Raw genomic sequence first — 18,271 nt, forward strand, 5'->3', positions numbered from 1 at the left:
TGAATTTTTAAGGGATAAGTTCAACAGCCGCATACAAATGTAATAAAATCCCTCTTTTCAATTAAAATCTGGGTTTTTTTTTGTCATACATTTCCTCTGTACAATCTTTAAGGCCCCCCCCCCCTTTACAGTACTGATGAGTTTAAAACTTTAAGAGTCCAGTTTGTAGTGTGTATAGTATTGGTTAGCCAGAATCTTGATACTCGGATTGTTACTGATTGGTAAGAAACAAAAATCGTGAAGATCACATATTTACATAAAACTTATATGGTCTAATGATTATAATAGTAGAAACATCCCTTGAATTATTTCTATCTGATATGTCATATTTGATAAGAAATAAAAAATCAAACTTCGCGATTGGAGTTTAGCGCTCAGTGAGCATTTTATTCATTTTTATTTTGGCATCGATGCAATGCAAAAGTTGTAATCGGTTTTTCACTAGTCTCTCGTGACCCAGACGGCTGATTCATCTAAAACTTCTCCAGGTTACTCAGTTTATGTATATGGTGGGTTACATAAGGAGCTTACACTGCCAGCAACGGTTTTGTTAGCAAAACCAACTAAGTTTCTATTTATCCTAGTGTTATTTTTATTTTTATTTTTTTTAAGAAAGCCTTAGCTATTCTATAATTATTTGCTTAACTTTTCATATTTATTTATTGCCCTGTAATTTACTAATTTACTATATTTTACTGTTTATACACTGGACCCTAATAAATGGCAGCTTTAAAACTGAAAACATTATGTTCAGCTTTTTATCTTTTATAATAATTTAACTACATGATCTAAGCTTCGATATGGTATATATAATTATAGATTGTAATAGTAAATACTCAGCGCTTTGTATCCTTTGTAAAATACGATTATATTATTATTATTAATAGAAAGAACATCAGTAGTATAAGATAATCTCATAAAAAATTATGTGTACAAAACTTATGGGAATAAGGCCATTAAAAATCATGATGTAGGTGATCGCCTAGCTGCCGCTTCCCAGGTTGTATCGTAATTTGGGTGTGATCCCTGGCTACACCGCAGTTAACGGTTGTATGGCTTCTGACTGGCACCCCCAAACAAAGATATTGACAAAATAGGGACACTGCCAATATAGATAGCTTAGTTGGTAGAGCGCCGGCACGTTAATCCGAAGGTCGTTGGTTCGAATCCAACTCTAGTCAATTCTTTGTTCAACCCCGAAAATCATTTACAAATTTACTCAGTCAGTTTCCCTTGTGGTTTGTATTGATAGATGAACATTTCTTCAGGGAAAAAGAATATTAATTATGGTTTTACCCAACACCGATGTATCCCGCTCTCTGTAAAAAAAATCACAGGCATATTAATTAGGTGGGATTCGAACCCATGACCTTTGCAATTCTATAGCAGTGTCATACCACCGAGATTGCCCGGTAGCTAGAGGCACTTCATTCCTATATATTAACAGCAGGTTCCGCGACGATTTAATAACGATTCGCATAATGCAAAAAAGAAATATCTGGACATAAACAATAGGAGCAACAGCAAAAATGTGCAATGACTTACGCTTTTGTTACTTGCATTCAATAGGAAAGAATACTTGAAAGTTTACTACTGAAGAGTTCAGAATCTCAATATCAGTTACATTTTTTGACATTGATAATGAAGAGAGGTTGATTTAGGAATACTACTTATTGAGATAATATCAAAGTTGGCCGCCTTCATCATTTCCTGAGCTTTCTCGCGCCCCCACATTGCCCCCAGACCCGCTCCATCTACATTGTTTAGTGACGTCGGAACGCAGTTCATCATGCTGAGAACATAGCAGTTTCTCGCAAAGGTCGGAATCTTGGCTACGTTGTCTTCCAGCTTAGAGTAGGTGGCAGTGTCTATGACCGACAGGGTTCCTCCCTTCTTCAAGACACGCATAATCTCGTGGAGCGATTTCATGGGATAAGGAAGGTCGTGAAGAACATTATGCACGAAGACGTAATCAAACGTTTCCGACCAATCAGAGGGCAGGACAGTTGCCGACATGAAAATGAAATGGACATTACCCAATCCAGCTTCGGTGGCTTTTTCTTGTGCCTCTTTGATGCCAGACTCGGTGATGTCGATGCCGTAGACCTGACTGTTGGGGAAGTTTTGGGCTATAATTCTAGTGGACATCCCCTGGCTGCATCCGATTTCCAGTACTTTAATTCCATCCTCTGTTTTATTAATGAGAACAAGTGAGAGATTAATAACTGATTACTTGAGAAAAGGCCTTCTGTGATATCTTCTTGCCAGGGGGGGGGGGGTGTTGTTAGTTTTTCTTTCTTCGAGGTGAAATGTTTCTCTATGAGAGGAGTGTGATCAAATACTTACGGAGTTGCTGGTGCAGTTTAGGCATTGAAGGGAGGAACGATTGGATCAAACAGTCGTTGAAGAACTCTTGGTTCATTCCTGCCATTAACTCATCAAAGTGGGCGTACTTATCATATGAAACACCTGTTGGGTAACACAAGCAAAAATATCTGTCAGTTGAACATCTACATTTTAACTATTGTGATTTATACTGGAGTTTAATGTTAAAGGCACTGGACACCTTTGGTAATTGTCAATTACCAGTACTCTCACTTTGTTAACGATCAATGGAGAGCTGTTTATAGTAGTTTTGAGAAACAAGGAATTTCTCACTATAATATGTGAATTTGATTTTGAGACCTCAGAATTAGATTTTGAGGTCCCGAAATCAACCATCTGAAAGCACACAATAATTCGTGTTGTTTTATTCCATTATTATCTTGGAACTTCAACGACTAATTGAGTTCAAATTTTCACAGGTTTGTTATTTTATGCATAGTTGAGATACACTAAATGAGAAGACTGGTCTTTAACAACAGTTTACCAACAGTGTCCAGTGCCCAGTGCCTTTAAAGCCATTGGACCCTTTCGGTAAACAGTATTGTCCAAGGCCCACACTTCGTGTATCACAACTTATATATAAAATAACAAACCTGTGAAAATTTAGGCTCAATCGTTCATCGGAGTTGGGAGAAAACAACGGGAAAACCCACCCCTGTATCCGCGCATTTCGTGTCATGACATGTGTTCAAAAAAAATCCGTAATTCTCGTTAACGAGAATTGATATTGTTTCACTGTTTTCTCAAAAAGTAAAGCATTTCATGGAATAATGTTTCAAGAGAAGTCTTTCACCACTACCTTCTGTAAACCCTGAAAGTTATTTGTAAATTTGTGAACTTTTTTTTCTTCTTCCTGTAGCGAAAGGGTCCAATGGCATGCTGTTGATAAAAAACTACTTTGAGTTGGGATTTCCCCTTCAAAGTAAAATCGTTCGATGTCACCAACAATTATTTGAAACTAAGAAAACATTAATTTCTCAGATTTCTCAACCTGTAAATTTATAACAACAGCACACATACCTCGAGGTCCATCTTTCTTGAAGCACTTTGCTACATCAAAGAAGGCTGCGCACAGATTAGGGATAGCCCTTGTCATTGCAGATGCCTTGACAGTGCCGGCGACTACGTATCGCTGCAACGGAAGCCAGTAGGTTCCATCCTTTGGATCATACTCAACAATCTTTGCAGCCACCTGGCTCCCTAGCCACTCTCTGACGTATCTGAAAATTGGAGAAGAGAGCACAAAAGATAAATTACATATTAAAAATTACACAAAGTGCTTTCTGGATTTGCGGCTAGTGCCATAAGTTTGCAAGTGTTGTTCCTAACATTGTGGGAAACAACTCCCTCTGAAGTAACGTAGTTTTTGAGAAAGAGGTAATTTCTCACTAAAATAATAAATAGCTGGAAGTCTTTCATTCCTATCTGAAAGCACACAAATTCGTCCAACAAGGATGTTTTTTCTTTCATCATTTTCTCGCAACTTCGATGACCGATTGAGCCCAAATTTTCACAGGCTTGTTATTTATGCTTACGATGGGATACACCAAGTGAGATGACTGGTCTTTGACAATTACCAAAGGTGTATCCAGAGATGTCAAGTCCAGAGGCCAGCTTTGCGTGAGATTTGTCAAACGAATCGGGACAAACTTATGCCCAATAAGCGTTTTGCGCTCCGCCGAATATTAGCTGAACCTGCTGGAAGAGCCAAAGGGTGCCCAATCTGCAAATTTGCGCTCTGTTTGTACAGCAGCTCAAGTTGATGATTCTGATAAACTGCGTGCAATCCGAAGATTGTGCAAACTTTGTAGATTGCGTGTTTTGTACACACAAGCACGATTTGGCAAATGCATTGTTGTTATTTTAAAACAATTTCCCGGTCTGGCCCCAATGCGTGAGAAAATGGTTCCTGTGCATGTGAGCGTGAGACAGAGCCCAAAATGTGTGAGTCTCACGCCTACGCCTAGTGCGTGAGACTTGGTAGGTCTGTGTACCTTCCCTCTAAAAGAATTATGAAATTATGGGCACCTTTCTTTGAAGTCTCCTGCATCGGCGATCTCTTGAGTCGTCTTGTGTTCTTCTTTCAGGTCAATCATTGTCTGGAAAAGACCAGTCTCTATCCCCATGGCAATACTGACACATAACAGCCCATCTCCAACAATGTTTGCAAGGCGGAGGGTAAATTCCTTCTGTGTCTCCACATTATTGGATGCATTCAAATCTGTCATGATGTCCCTGCAAGAAAATGGATCAAGTCATTTTAGTTACACCTACACGTGTGAGGTAGGCCCAGTTACTAGGGTGCTGCATTTTTTTATTTTTTTATTTGTCATTTAGCTTAGGCTATCGGTCGCATGAACGCTAATGACAAATTTTGGAGAGTACGGCCGATTGGCAAATTTCAAACAAAAGGAGTACAGCGCCCCAGTAACTGGGTCTAGCCTTTCAACAGTTTTTCAGGTCTGGTTAATATAAAACATTAGCTAAAATTGAGATATCCAACTCCAAGTTCTTTTAAATGGAACACGCCACGCTGCACCATCCCAATATAGCAGAATTTTGAGCTGCAAATGGATCACCCTGCTCACCTTATGAGACCAATCGGTGTGCTCAGCTTATCAGAAACACGTGACCCTTCCCAAACTCCATTTTATTATAGGCCCCCACCTGTGGGGTGAGCTGAACATTGGTTGTGTGGATGCGTTGATTTCACTTAAAGGAACACGTTGCCTTGGATCGGACGAGTTGGTCAAAACAAAAGCGTTTGTAGGCCTAACCGTTTTTTTATAAAATGCATATGGTTGGAAAGATGTTTTAAAAGTAGAATACAATGATCCACACAAGTTTGCCTCGAAATTGCGTGGTTTTCCTTCTACTGTGCGAACTAACATGGTCAGCCATTTATGGGAGTCAAAATTTTGACCCCCATAAATGGCCGACGTGTTAGTCGACGAGGTAAAAGGAAAACCACGCAATTTCGAGGCATGTTTGTGTGGATCATTGTATTCTACTTTTACAACATCTTTCTACCCATATGCATTTTATAACAAACACTTTTCAAAGACCAACTCGACCGATCCAAGGCAACGTGTTCCTTTAACTACCATACCACTGTCAGACTACTGTACTGAGTGATACTACAGCTTAGCCCAAGTTGGACTCCTCCGTTGCAGGCAACGCGACGGAGTCCAGGGTATAAAGGTTCCGTACCATTGCGAAAAAATTTGTAATTTTTTTTAAAAATATATCTACTTAAAGCCATTATACACTTTCGGTAAACAGTATTGTCCAAGTCCCACACTTCGTGTATTACAACTTATATATAAAATAACAATCCTGTGGAAATCTAGGCTCAATCGGACATCGGAGACGGGAGAAAATAACGGGAAAACCCACTCCTGTTTTCGCGCGTTTCGCCGTGTCATGACATGTGTTTATAACAAATCCGTAATTCTCGTTAACGAGAATTTATATTGTTTTACCGTTTTCTCAAAAAGTAAAGCATTTCATGGACTAATATTTCAAGAGAAGTCTTTCACCATTACCTTCTGTAAACCCTGTAAATTATTTGTAAATCTGTGAACTTTTTTTTTTTTTTCTGTACCGAAAGGGTCCAATGGCTTTAAACTCAGGAAGCTGAACTTTTCCTCACATGTTCCTTGTACTACAATTTTAAATAAAACGATCTTGGAGTTCCAACTACAAGTTGTAGTTGGAACTCCAAGATCGTTTTATTTAAAATTGTTGATTTTTTTCATTTGGTGTTCATATTTTGTGAAAAGCAAATTGAAATTGAAGTTTCCCACTCGCACGTCGAGAACGGACTTGCTTGTAAACACTTTCTTGCATTGATCACTACCGCCCTCTCGTGGCGGCTGGAGATGTGACAGTCTTTCTTAATTTGCGCATGCAGCATTTTTGTTACGGCGCAAACTTCATTTTCCTCTGCTTTTTTTGAACGCACGACTGGCTTGCGCAAATTTAAAAAGGGTCATATTCATTGATTGCACCCGACGTATGGCCAATAACGGCACTATACTCAAAGCCATGCGCACTTTAGCTCACACTATAAATTGGTACATGATGATCACATTGCCAGTGCAGAACTTCTGCTTATTTTCGGCAATAATTTCTTCCATGGATATAATTGTTAGGTGTGCACTAATTGAAAATGTGCTAAGGGACACTAAGAATATATGAATGGAATTTCAACTGTTCAAATCAGGTAAAAAATAATGAAAATTGTAGTCGAATTTGTGTTCGCATTGTAAAGAACCTTTATACCCAGGACGTCAGTGCAGTGGCACTGACCATGCACTGACTGACGTCCTACACCACTACCAGGGCTAACTACAGCTCAAAGAATATCAGAACACTCAAAACAGAACAAACAGGAGTTTTAAGAGTTAACGGAACAGCTCCTACACACACAACACAAATTCGGAACATAATCCTCGATACGTACCCTGATCGTGGTAATCCAGTAGTTTGGAAATTGGAGTTTCACTAACAAAGTTTGTTACCCACGGCAGAAAAGCAAAGTCCCCCAAAACAGCTGGATTAAACGAAGTATTGGTACATCATGTAACATGTTGATTCATTATTATTTCTAGGTCATGATAGGCAAGGCGTTTGTATAAAGCAAACCAGCCTTAATGGTAGGAGAAAAAAAAACTTGAAATAGTAGGCCTACGGCTCAACGTATGAGGGCGGCCTATCGGGTGTGGGTGTGTTCGTTAGCTTTCCAAGCCTGCCGGGCGGAGCTCACCTGGGTCAGCCCCTAGTTCCCTGCTTGTGGAATGGGTAACTTGGGATGACCTGACGTGCATGCCGTTGTTGCATGCAATCATATCCTCCATGCAATACTAACCGAAGGACATTATTGCATATGCAATAATGTCTGCCGGACGGTTTTGCATATGCAATCGTGTCCGCCCGGACGCTGCTGCATAATTAGCCTTGCTCAAGGCAGTCGAATTATTCACTCCGAAAAAGACCGCCGCTGTATAAAAACCCACCCGTATTCACTGTGCGTAACATCGCACGACACGATGCCCCGTACACTATCCGCATGCGTCGGCCTCCGCATGCGGTTAGTGGTACGAGTGCGGATGACTTGTGAGCACAGTAGTCGTACGATGTGACAGTATGTATACGGGTGGGCCATGCGGCGTTAACACACGCACCACGCACAGGGTATACGGGTGGGTTTACAGCGACGTCTTTTCGGAGCAAATAATGCGACTGCCTTGAGCAAGGCTACTGCATAATGCACTTGTGTCCGCCCGGACACATTTGCATATGCAGTTGTGTCCGCCCCGTGCAAAACCGTCCTAGAAGTAAATTAAACACCCTTGGTCGACAGAACACGTTCGCCATTTTGTTTTACAAGCTAAGTGCATGTCATGAATGACATGGGAAAGGGTATTTGCTGCATCAGTCATAATACGTGGATATTCATGCTGCATATTACAGGTTCAGTGCATGCACGCTCGCTTACGCGCGCACACATTATACAGTCATGTAGATGTGGCGCCGGAAAGCTTTTGCATAGCCCCGGACACGATTGCATATCGCGGAGCATTTCGCCGAGCATTTCGCCGCAAGAAGTCCAATCCTACTCCGGAGAACATAGCATCTTTTCAGCAACCTTGTTCCTATTCCATAAGGCTGGTAAAAAGTCAAGTGTCTCTAACTACAGGCCAATTCATTAATCCCTCAGGTAGCCAAGGTTTATAAAAAAAATACTATGGGAGCAGATTTTTTTGCCCATGTTCGACCTGCGATTTCTGAGCAACAGCACGGTTTTGTCTCTGGAAGGGATTGTTCCACAAACCTTACTTCACTTTTACTGGGGGCATACCGTGCTGTTGATCAGAGAGAGCAGTTAGAGGTTATATATACTGATTTTTCCAAGGCATTTGATCGAGTCAACCATGATTTTCTTTTGTACAAACTGAATTCCTACAATATTCATCCAAAATGTATTAATTTTGTTACAGTTATCTAACTGGCAGACAACATAGAGCAGTTGTGGATGGTTTTTCTTCCAAATGGAAAACAGTGCCCTCTGGAATTCCACCGGGTTCTATTCTAGGACCTCTTCTTATTTGCATTATTTGTTAACGATCTTCCTGAATGTTTAAGTAATCAATGTTTACTATATGCTGATGATCTAAAGGCTTTTCGTCAGATTGGTTGCACAGCTCAGCCGATCCTATTTCTTTACAGGCTGACTTAGATAGAATTCTTGACTGGTCTAAAACATGGCGTCTTTTTCTTAACGTTAACAAATGTAGCTTTTTAACCCCGACTCTTAAGAAGAAGCCTGTCAAATTTGATTGTACCTTAGGTGATAATATTCTTACTCGTGTTGATGTCCAGAAAGATCTTGGTATTTTTATTGACAGCAGACTCACTTTCAAGCCAACCGCATGAGTGGTTTAGTATGGCGTAACTTTCGCTCGTTAAAGAATGAGCATGTTTTACGTACCTCCTTGTTTTGTTCTCTCATCAGACCTAATCTTGAATGTTGTACTATTGTATATAACTCTATTTCAGCCCATCAAGCACACAGACTAGAATGAGTTTGGTTTCGTTTTCAGGACACTAAACAATGGCACTGTTTATTACTTGGATTATCTTGACCTATGTATACAAACTTCCACCCCTTAGACAGAGAAGAATTTTGAATGACTGTCTATATTTCTCTACTACAAATCTTTCCACAGTCATTTTAGCAACACTGAGTTCAACCCGCTGTTGGTCAATAAAATATATATGCAAAAGTGTCCGGCGCGGCAGTATTGCATGGCGGACGCAATGGCATCTGACACCGTCACCACGAGAGGGCGAGTGTGATTGTTCGATTAGCGATTGTAGGGGCTACCGGGTCGACCCAGGGCCAGGGAAGCTTAACGAACGCATCCATTGAGCCATAATTATTCAACACTCCATGCTTTTAAATAATAGGCCTTATTTGGGTTATGCAAAATATAGATTGTGTTACGAATCTACCACAGCCTAGGGGTTCTCGATAAGTACATTAATGGGAGTGTCCACAATGAAATCTGTCCCCAGAAGTAACACGGGGGTCGAGGGTCAAAGAGGTTGACTAAAAAAGGGCGCTATATAGAAGAAATTAAAGAGGGACATGTGCCTTGGATCGGTCGAGTTGTGGGCCATGAAAATCGTTTCAGAAGCCGTTTGTTACTAAATCGATGTGGTTAGAAAGATGTTTTAAAAGTAGAATTATAATGATCCACACAAAGTAATGCCTCGAAATTGCATGGTTTTCTTTATGCGTCGTAAACTAACATGGAGTCAAATTCGCAAAGTACAAAGGAAAACCACAAAGGCATGTTGTGTGAATCGAATGGGCCTAATAAATAATTGTTCTAGTTTAAAACATCTAACATCGAATTTATATCAAACGGTTTCAGACGATTTTCACGGACCAAGCCTGTCCAATAATAGTTCCATTGTCTCCGAGAGTCAAGGCTTCTTTTTATTTATAGAATGGTTGACATAATGTATACATAGAGAAACAGGCACTTTCAAATATTTACAAAGTGTCAAAATCATGGCAAAAATAAGCAATTTTCGGGTCTACTCTAATGATAGTCTTGACAATTGCTGCTCGCTATGTCACTCAATTTTTCATTTACGCCTGGGTGGCGTGCGTGAGGGATCCGTTGCGCAATGAAAAGTGGGGTTAAATTTAATACCTTTTTAACTGTCAAAAATTTTCGTTTTGAGCTACCAATTCCTCAGTCCTCATAATGAATATTTTTTTAAAGGGATAAGTTTTACAGCCACAAACAATGTAATCACTCACATCGTGGAATACTTAAACATTTCAAATCTCTGTTTTTACCTTGTTAATATTGACATTTATTTTTAGATGCCTCATTTACAATTTTGTCATGCATTTCCTCTGTACAATCTCTTACATTTGTACCTCCCCCTACAGTACTGATGAGTTTAAAACTTTAGAGTCCAATTTGTATGTGTGTATTGGTTAGCCAGAATCTTGATGTTCTTATGGTTACTGTCTTTAAGTTTTGTCTATTCTAGTTTTTTTTTTTCAAAAAAGATTGCCTTGGCTCTTAAATATTTGCCTCTCCTCTCTTTTATTCAGATTACTTAACTTTTCATATTTATTTACTTATTGCTCTGTAATTTACTTATTCACTATTTTAATTGATACTGTTTACACAGGGGTGCAGGGCCCTAAAAAATAGCAGAGCTGTAATACTGATAAGGCAATCATGCCTTAATAAATAAATAAATTAATTCTGTTCAGCTATTTATGTTTTATAATATTTAATTACATGATCTAAGCTTTGGTATGGTTTATTATAACTTTGGTATGGGTTATTATTATTGTTATTATTATTATTAATTGAAAGAACATCGGTAAGTATATAAGATAAAAATGTCTGTGTACAAAACTTATGGGAATAGGGCCGTTAACAATCATATAATAGATGAAAATTGTCATCAGGATAAATGATTAACTTTGGTTTTACCCATATACACCGATGTGTGTTAGCAATGTAAACTCAGTGCTTTCCCCGACCTCTGTGAAAAAATCACAGGCATATTAATTGGGTGGGATTCGAACCCGCGACCTTTGCAATTCTAGAGCAGTGTCTAACCAACAAGACTATCGAGATTGCCCGGTAGCTAGAGTCAGTTCGAATCCTATATATTAACAGCAGGTACCGTGACGATTTATGATAAGCATAATGCAAGAAAGAAATATCTGGACGAAAACAAATGGAGCAACAGTAAAAATGTGCAATGACTTAGGCTAGTGTTACCAGCATTCAATAGGAATAAATACTTGAAAGTTTACTACTAATACTGAAGAGTTCAGAATCTCAATATCAGTTACATTTTTTGACATTGATAATGAAGAGAGGTTGATTTAGGAATACTACTTATTGAGATAATATCAAAGTTGGCTGCCTTCATCATTTCCTGAGCTTTCTCGCGCCCCCACATTGCCCCCAGACCCGCTCCATCTACGTTGTTTAGTGACGTCGGGACGGAGTTCATCATGCTGAGAACATAGCCTTTTCTCGCAAAGGTCGGAATCTTGGCTACGTTGTCTTCCAGCTTAGAGTAGGTGGCAGTGTCTATGACCGACAGGGTTCCTCCCTTCTTCAAGACACGCATAATCTCGTGGAGCGATTTCATGGGATAAGGAAGGTCGTGAAGAACATTATGCACGAAGACGTAATCAAACGTTTCCGACCAATCAGAGGGCAGGACAGTTGCCGACATGACAATGAAATGGACATTACCCAATCCCGCTTCGGTGGCTTTTTCTTGTGCCTCTTTGATGCCAGACTCGGTGATGTCGATGCCGTACACCTGACTGTTGGGGAAGTTTTGGGCTATAATTCTAGTGGACATCCCCTGGCTGCATCCGATTTCCAGTACTTTAATTCCATCCTCTGTTTATTAATGAGAACATGTGAGAGATTAATAACTGATTTCTTGAGGAAAGGCCTTCTGTGACATCTTCTTGCCAGGGGGGTGTTGTAAATACTTACGGAGTTGCTGGTGCAGTTTAGGCATTGAAGGGAGGAACGATTGGATCAAACAGTCCTTGAAGAACTCTTGGTTCATTCCTGCCATTAACTCATCAAAGTCGGCGTACTTATCATATGAAACACCTGTTGGGTAACACAAGCAAAAATATCTGTTAGTTGAACATCTACATTCACATGTACTTTTAACTATTGTGATTTATCCTGGAGTTTAATGTTAAAGGCACTGGACACCTTTGGTAATTGTCAATTACCAGTACTCTCACTTTGTTAACGATCAATGGAGAGCTGTTTATAGTAGTTTTGAGAAACAAGTAATTTCTCACTAAAATATTTGAATTTGATTTTGAGACCTCAGAATTAGATTTTGAGGTTACGAAATCAAGCATCTGAAAGCACAGAAACTCGTGTTGGTTTCTTCCATTATTATCTCGCAACTTCAACGACTAATTGATATCAAATTTTCACAGGTTTGTTATTTTATGCATGATGAGATACACCAAGTGAGAAGACTGGTCTTTGACAATTACCAACAGTGTCCAGAGTCTTTAATGAGAACTGATTGGGGCTGCTATTGATAAAAAACTACTTTGATATAGGATTTCCCCTTCAAAGTAAAATGGTTGGATGTCACCAACAATTATCTGAATCTAAGAAAACATTAATTTCTCAGGTTTCTCAACCTGTAAATTTATAACAACAGCACACATACCTCGAGGTCCATCTTTCTTGAAGCACTTTGCTACATCAAAGAAGGCTGCGCACAGATTAGGGACAGCCATTATCATTGCAGATGCCTTGACAGTGCCGGCGACTGCGTATCGCTGCGACGGAAGCCAGTAGGTTCTATCCTTAGGATCATACTCAACAATCTTTGCAGCCACCTGGCTCCCAAGCCACTCTCTTACGTATCTGAAAATTGGAGCAGGGAGCACAAAAGATATATTACATATTAAAAATTACACAAAGTGCTTTCTGGATTTGCGGCTTGTGCCATAAGTTTGCAAGTGTTGTTGTCCTAACGGGTTAGTGTGACATAATTCAATCATACGCTTAAGATAAGATAAGAACTAACTAAAAATAGTAAAGTTGCCGGTACAACCACAGGTGTAAAATCTCTTTTGGTAGAGTGTCGGCTCTGAAAAACGTTGGTGTGGTCTCGATGTTAAGAACGGTATACACTGCTCTTCTTCAAGTAAGTATACTCTGTTCGTCTTCAGGAGAAAGCTCGAAGACGAGCAGAGTATACTGTTCGAAATGTTGAGACAACACCGGATCTTTTTAAAGTAATTTGTTTAAATTTTTGTTTGGGCACTCGAAAATTTTGTCCGAGAGCAACATTTATGAACAGGCGTATTTGGTCTTTTGAAAATTTTGGATGGGCACCTCGCCGATCCAAAAAGGCTTGTGGAGAACCCTGGCACACAAAGTTAAACAAATTACTGTTTTTCTCCCTTTTTTGACTGTTGTACTTGAGAAGGCTAAAGGAGATTTTAAAAGAATTCTGAAATTATGGGCACCTTTCTTTGAAGTCTCCTGCATCGGCGATCTCTTGAGTCGTCTTGTGTTCTTCTTTCAGGTCGATCATCGTCTGGAAAAGACCAGTCTCTATCCCCATGGCAATACTGACACATAACAGCCCATCTCCAACAACGTTTGCAAGGCGAACGATAAACTCCTTCTGTGTCTCCACACTATTGGATGCATTCGAATCTGTCATGATGTCCCTGCAAGAAAATGGATCAATTCATTTTAGTTACATGTGCACGTACACGTGTAAAAGTTAGTAAACCCAATTACTAGGGTGCTGTACTTATTATTTTTTTTATTTGTCATTTAGGCTATCGGTCGCATGAACGCTTATGACAAATTTTGGAGAGTACGGCCGATTGGCAAATTTCGAACAAAAGGAGTACAGCGCCCCAGTAACTTCCTTTCAACAGTCTTTCATTTCAGGTCTGTTTAATATAAAACATTAACTAAAATTGAGTTACTCAAGTTCCTTTTAAATGGAACACGCCACGCTACAATAGCAAAATTTTGAGCTGCAAATGGATCACCTTTTACCATGCTTACTTGCCTTATAAATGAGACCAATCGATGTGCTCAGCATATTTATATCAGAAACACCCTGACCCTTCCCAAACTCCCTTTTAAGATCTATAGTTTAGTGATACGAGAAACTGAGTTCAGCAGGGCCCTGCCTGTGGAAAAAAAAAACGTCTTGCAGCAGGGACACAAGTCTTGAGATGGAACTCAAACCCAAACACAAAGTCCAGCCCCCACCTGTGGGGTGAGCTGAACATTGGTTGTGTGGATGCGTTGATTTCACTTCACTTCTACTGTCATGACTACTGATACAGCTTCACATGTTACTGTCAGGGGAGCATGTTCCTAAAGCTCAATGAATATCAGACCACTCAATAGTTGCGATAACGTAACCCGCTGTCGGCAGGAGGGTTTCGTTATCGCAACTTAACAGTGTTAATAACACTCAAAACAGAACAAACAGGAGTTTTAAAAGTTAACGGAACAGCTCCTACACACACATTTCTGATTCAGAACATAGTCGATACGTACCCTGATCGTGGTAATCCAGTTGTTTGGAAATTGGAGTTTCACTAACAAAGTTTGTTACCCGCGGCAGAAAAGTAAAATCCCCCAAAACAGCTGGATTAAACGAAGTATTGGTACATCATGTACCATGTTGATTCATTATTATTTCTAGGTCATGATAGGCAAGGCGTTTGTATAAAGCAAACCAGCCTTAATGGTAGGAGAAAAAAAAACTTGAAATAGTAGGCCTACGACTCAACGTATGAGGGCGGCCTATCGGGTGTGGGTGTGTTCGTTAGCTTCCCAAGCCTGCCGGGCGGAGCTCACCTGGGTCAGCCCCTAGTTCCCTGCTTGTGGAGTGGGTCACTTGGGATGACCTGAGGTGCATGCCGTTGTTGCATGCAATCATATCCTCCATGCAATACTAACCGAAGGACATTATTGCATATGCAATAATGTCAGCCGGACGGTTTTGCATATGCAATCGTGTCCGCCCGGACGCTGCTGCATAATTAGCCTTGCTCAAGGCAGTCGAATTATTCACTCCGAAAAAAGACCGCCGCTGTATAAAAACCCACCCGTATTCACTGTGCGTAACATCGCACGACACGATGCCCCGTACACTATCCGCATGCGTCGGCCTCCGCATGCGGTTAGTGGTACGAGTGCGGATGACTTGTGAGCACAGTAGTCGTACGATGTGACAGTATGTGTACGGGTGGGCCATGCGGCGTTAACGCACGCACCACGCACAGGGTATACGGGTGGGTTTACAGCGGCGTCTTTTCGGAGCGAATAATGCGACTGCCTTGAGCAAGGCTACTGCATAATGCACTTGTGTCCGCATCTGACACCGTCACCACGAGAGGGCGAGTGTGATCATTCGATTAGCTCTTGTAGGGGCTCACCTGAGCATGATCTGAGTGAGCACTGGGTCAACCCAGGGCCAGGGAAGCTGATCGAACGCATCCATTGAGCCATCTTTATTCAACACTCCATGCTTTTTAATAATAGGCCTTATTTGGGTTATGCAAAATATAGATTGTGTTACGAATCTACCACAGCCTGGGGGTTCTCGACAAGTAATGGGATCCGAGTGTCCACAATGAAATCTGTCCCCCAAAGATTTTGTCCCCAAAAGTAACACGGGGGTCGAGGGTGAAAGAGGTTGACTAAAAAAGGGCGCTATATAGAAGAAATTAAAGAGGGACATGTGCCTTGGATCAGTCAAGTTGTGGGACATGAAAATCGTTTCAGAAGCCGTTTGTTACGAAATCGATGTGGTTAGAAAGATGTTTTTAAAGTAGAATATAATGATCCACACAAAGTAATGCCTCGAAATTGCATGGTTTTCTTCATACGTCGTAAACTAACATGAGTCAAGTTCGCACATCTAACATCGAATTTATATCAAACGGTTTCAAACGGTTTCCACGGACCAAGCCTGTCCAAATTACAGTTCCAATGTCTCGGAGAGTCAAGGCTTCTTTTTGTTCATAGTAGGCGGTTTCTTATTTTACCTTAGGAACCACAGATCCCAGGTATACTCGAATTACTAAGATTAGTCCCTCAGAAAATAGCTTCTATCACCCAAGTAAAAAAAAAAAACGTGTCATAAAAAAGAGGTGCAACAGTAGAGTAAGTTTCCACTATGTCAGCGCCTTAAATAACTATGACATAGCCAAAAGGTAGTGATGCAATGTGATACCCTCCCTCTGAATTAAGGCCAATTTCCTTCATTAACATCAACAAGCCTCAAGAAACACCTGCAACAAATGATTTCTGTTCTAGGTCAAACCCAATCATTTTTCACAGATTGACTATTGGGATTATTTCCACAAAAGACATTTTTACTTTTGTGTGTTTGTAGGTACTATTGGATTATTTCCACAAAAGACTTAATCTCCTAACCTTACAGTGTACTGTATGTCCTGAACATCTAAACCTTGCTATTGAGGATTGATATAAAATTATAACGTCTCGATCTTGAATCTCCTTGTAAACGTCCTCCAGTCAAAAAGGAGGAATCGTATTTTCAAACTTTCAAACCCTTACAAATAAACGCTTGTTTTCTTCTAATTATTTATAATGGCTCACAGAGTAGTACGCGTACTATAGTCTATCGATCATAAAAGCACAAGTAAACCGCGACAATGTTATGACAATGCAGTTTTAAACAAGTCATAACAATCATGACTGGAGTTGGAGAGGAAGCACCTTACTTGGCTTACTACCATACCCAGTTCTGATTAGCAAAAGGAAGTCAACAATGTCCGTCGCTATTTTGGGGGTCGTGTTCCCTTGTGAGTCAACTTAATGTACGTTAAGCTTGATAGGGACGTCAAGGTGATAGACGAGGCTCAATGGGTGCGTTCGTTTAGCTTCCCTGGGTCAACCCCGTCGTGTGGCGTTTTTTCTTTCTAGGATGAACGTGTGCAGATAATTACCCACGTTCGTCCTGGAAAAAAAAAACCGCCACACACCGGGGAAGACCCAGGGCAGCTAAACGAACGCACCCCTAGTAGACGTGAATTTGAATGTCCACCCCTCCATCCGCCATGTAGTCCTCATTCCCAGGGTGATACGCATCGTAATATTAATCTCTATCCCTGTCATTATAGAAATCTGCTGTCGTTCCCGTTTTCCCTTTGTTGTATTATGCAAAAGGTACGATTATATGCACTTGGCATTGCGAAGGGCCTACCCGCGTAACCCATAACACAATAATTTCTCACCTCACTTGAAACCGAAAAAAAAAGTTATCGGCTACCTGTTGTTGCGAACGCTTTAACCTTCGAAAACTTTATGCAAGGGTAAAACAAAATCAGCCCAGTAACAATATACTTCGCATTATACGATTTCCTTTTGGTCGTGTTATGAATAGTTTGAAACAGCTAATTCTATACATATATATATATATATTTTTTTTTGCAAACCATTATTGCAACTGATGAGGACTAATGATAAAAGGCACGAGCGCTCGGCCTATTGGATACGAGGCTTGAGCCTCCGATTGTTTGTCACCCACTGATCCAATTCTGACTCAGTGGTGCCCCCCCCCCCCCTTCGTCACCCACGCACTATTGACATGTCGCAACACGCCAACGTGTCTCACCCACCCTCCCGTAGGTATCTGTCATAAATGATGAAAACAACACTGGTTATAATGTTATGATTCGCCCATCAAGGGATCGTCTTTAAAGATAAATGGACTTCTCGGCACAATCATGTTGTGTTAAACAACGGGAAAAGTGCTACTTGTAGAGTATATCCTAAACCTCCCGTGCAGTGGCGTACGGGGATGCCACCCCCCCCCCCCAACCTCCAAACAAAATCGAGATAAGTACTTACATACAAAAACAAAGAGGAAATGCGTTTTTTTTATTATAACAAAAATGGAGTGAACGGTTCGCAATCGGGAACATCCAAAATAAAAATGATAACCCCCATACTGGCAAACGAATTTGACCCGCACCGCCCCCTTTAGAGTAATGCACACCCCCCCCCCCCCCCCCCATCCATGATCCCTCTCCACATTATGTGGGAGGGACTGTTTGAGTGAAAGCGGGTCATATCATTCAACCCTTGCATATATGACGTCACAAGTCCAAAACAGCGCCCTTTTTAGTGAGGTCATAAATGTCAATGAAGACCTATTCATTGGCTGAGAGTAGTGCGTGTTTAAATTGTTTGACCACCCATCTGTGGCAGCCGGTACAATGGGTTTGTAGTGAACGGTACAATTCACCTTTAAAAACGGCCTTTGAGTT

At 40.6% G+C, this 18,271-nt stretch overlaps 2 protein-coding genes across 2 annotated transcripts; both read right to left on the minus strand.

Moving 5' to 3' along the window:
• Positions 1–360: 360 nt before the first annotated feature.
• LOC139942248 (S-adenosylmethionine-dependent methyltransferase Rv2258c-like) lies at positions 361–7,035 on the minus strand. Its single transcript, XM_071939039.1, has 5 exons — positions 6,851–7,035; positions 4,414–4,620; positions 3,406–3,605; positions 2,347–2,469; positions 361–2,189 (listed from the first exon to the last, which is right to left on the minus strand). The coding sequence occupies exons 2-5, from the start codon at positions 4,611–4,613 to the stop codon at positions 1,621–1,623; spliced, it is 1,092 nt and encodes a 363-aa protein (XP_071795140.1). The 5' UTR covers positions 4,614–4,620; positions 6,851–7,035; the 3' UTR covers positions 361–1,620.
• A 3,169-nt stretch (positions 7,036–10,204) lies between these two features.
• Positions 10,205–14,639, minus strand: LOC139941659 (S-adenosylmethionine-dependent methyltransferase Rv2258c-like). The gene is made up of 5 exons (XM_071938256.1): positions 14,526–14,639; positions 13,466–13,672; positions 12,658–12,857; positions 11,949–12,071; positions 10,205–11,849 (listed from the first exon to the last, which is right to left on the minus strand). Exons 2-5 carry the CDS (start codon positions 13,663–13,665, stop codon positions 11,281–11,283), a joined length of 1,092 nt encoding a protein of 363 aa, XP_071794357.1. The 5' UTR covers positions 13,666–13,672; positions 14,526–14,639; the 3' UTR covers positions 10,205–11,280.
• Between the last annotated feature and the right edge of the window lie 3,632 nt (positions 14,640–18,271).

This window comes from Asterias amurensis, chromosome 9 (genome assembly GCF_032118995.1).
Source record: "Asterias amurensis chromosome 9, ASM3211899v1".
Classification (NCBI taxonomy): domain Eukaryota; kingdom Metazoa; phylum Echinodermata; class Asteroidea; order Forcipulatida; family Asteriidae; genus Asterias; species Asterias amurensis.

Excerpts from the sequence above, each read along its gene's own strand:
- LOC139942248 (XM_071939039.1), bottom strand. The coding sequence starts at position 4,613 with ATGACAGATTTGAATGCATCCAATAATGTGGAGACACAGAAGGAATTT. Across the intron at positions 2,470-3,405 it reads CAAGAAAGATGGACCTCGAG|GTGTTTCATATGATAAGTAC; the intron begins GTATGTGTGCTG and ends GTTACCCAACAG. Across the intron at positions 2,190-2,346 it reads TAAACTGCACCAGCAACTCC|AGGATGGAATTAAAGTACTG; the intron begins GTAAGTATTTGA and ends TTAATAAAACAG.
- LOC139941659 (XM_071938256.1), bottom strand. The coding sequence starts at position 13,665 with ATGACAGATTCGAATGCATCCAATAGTGTGGAGACACAGAAGGAGTTT. Across the intron at positions 12,072-12,657 it reads CAAGAAAGATGGACCTCGAG|GTGTTTCATATGATAAGTAC; the intron begins GTATGTGTGCTG and ends GTTACCCAACAG. Across the intron at positions 11,850-11,948 it reads TAAACTGCACCAGCAACTCC|AGGATGGAATTAAAGTACTG; the intron begins GTAAGTATTTAC and ends ATTAATAAACAG.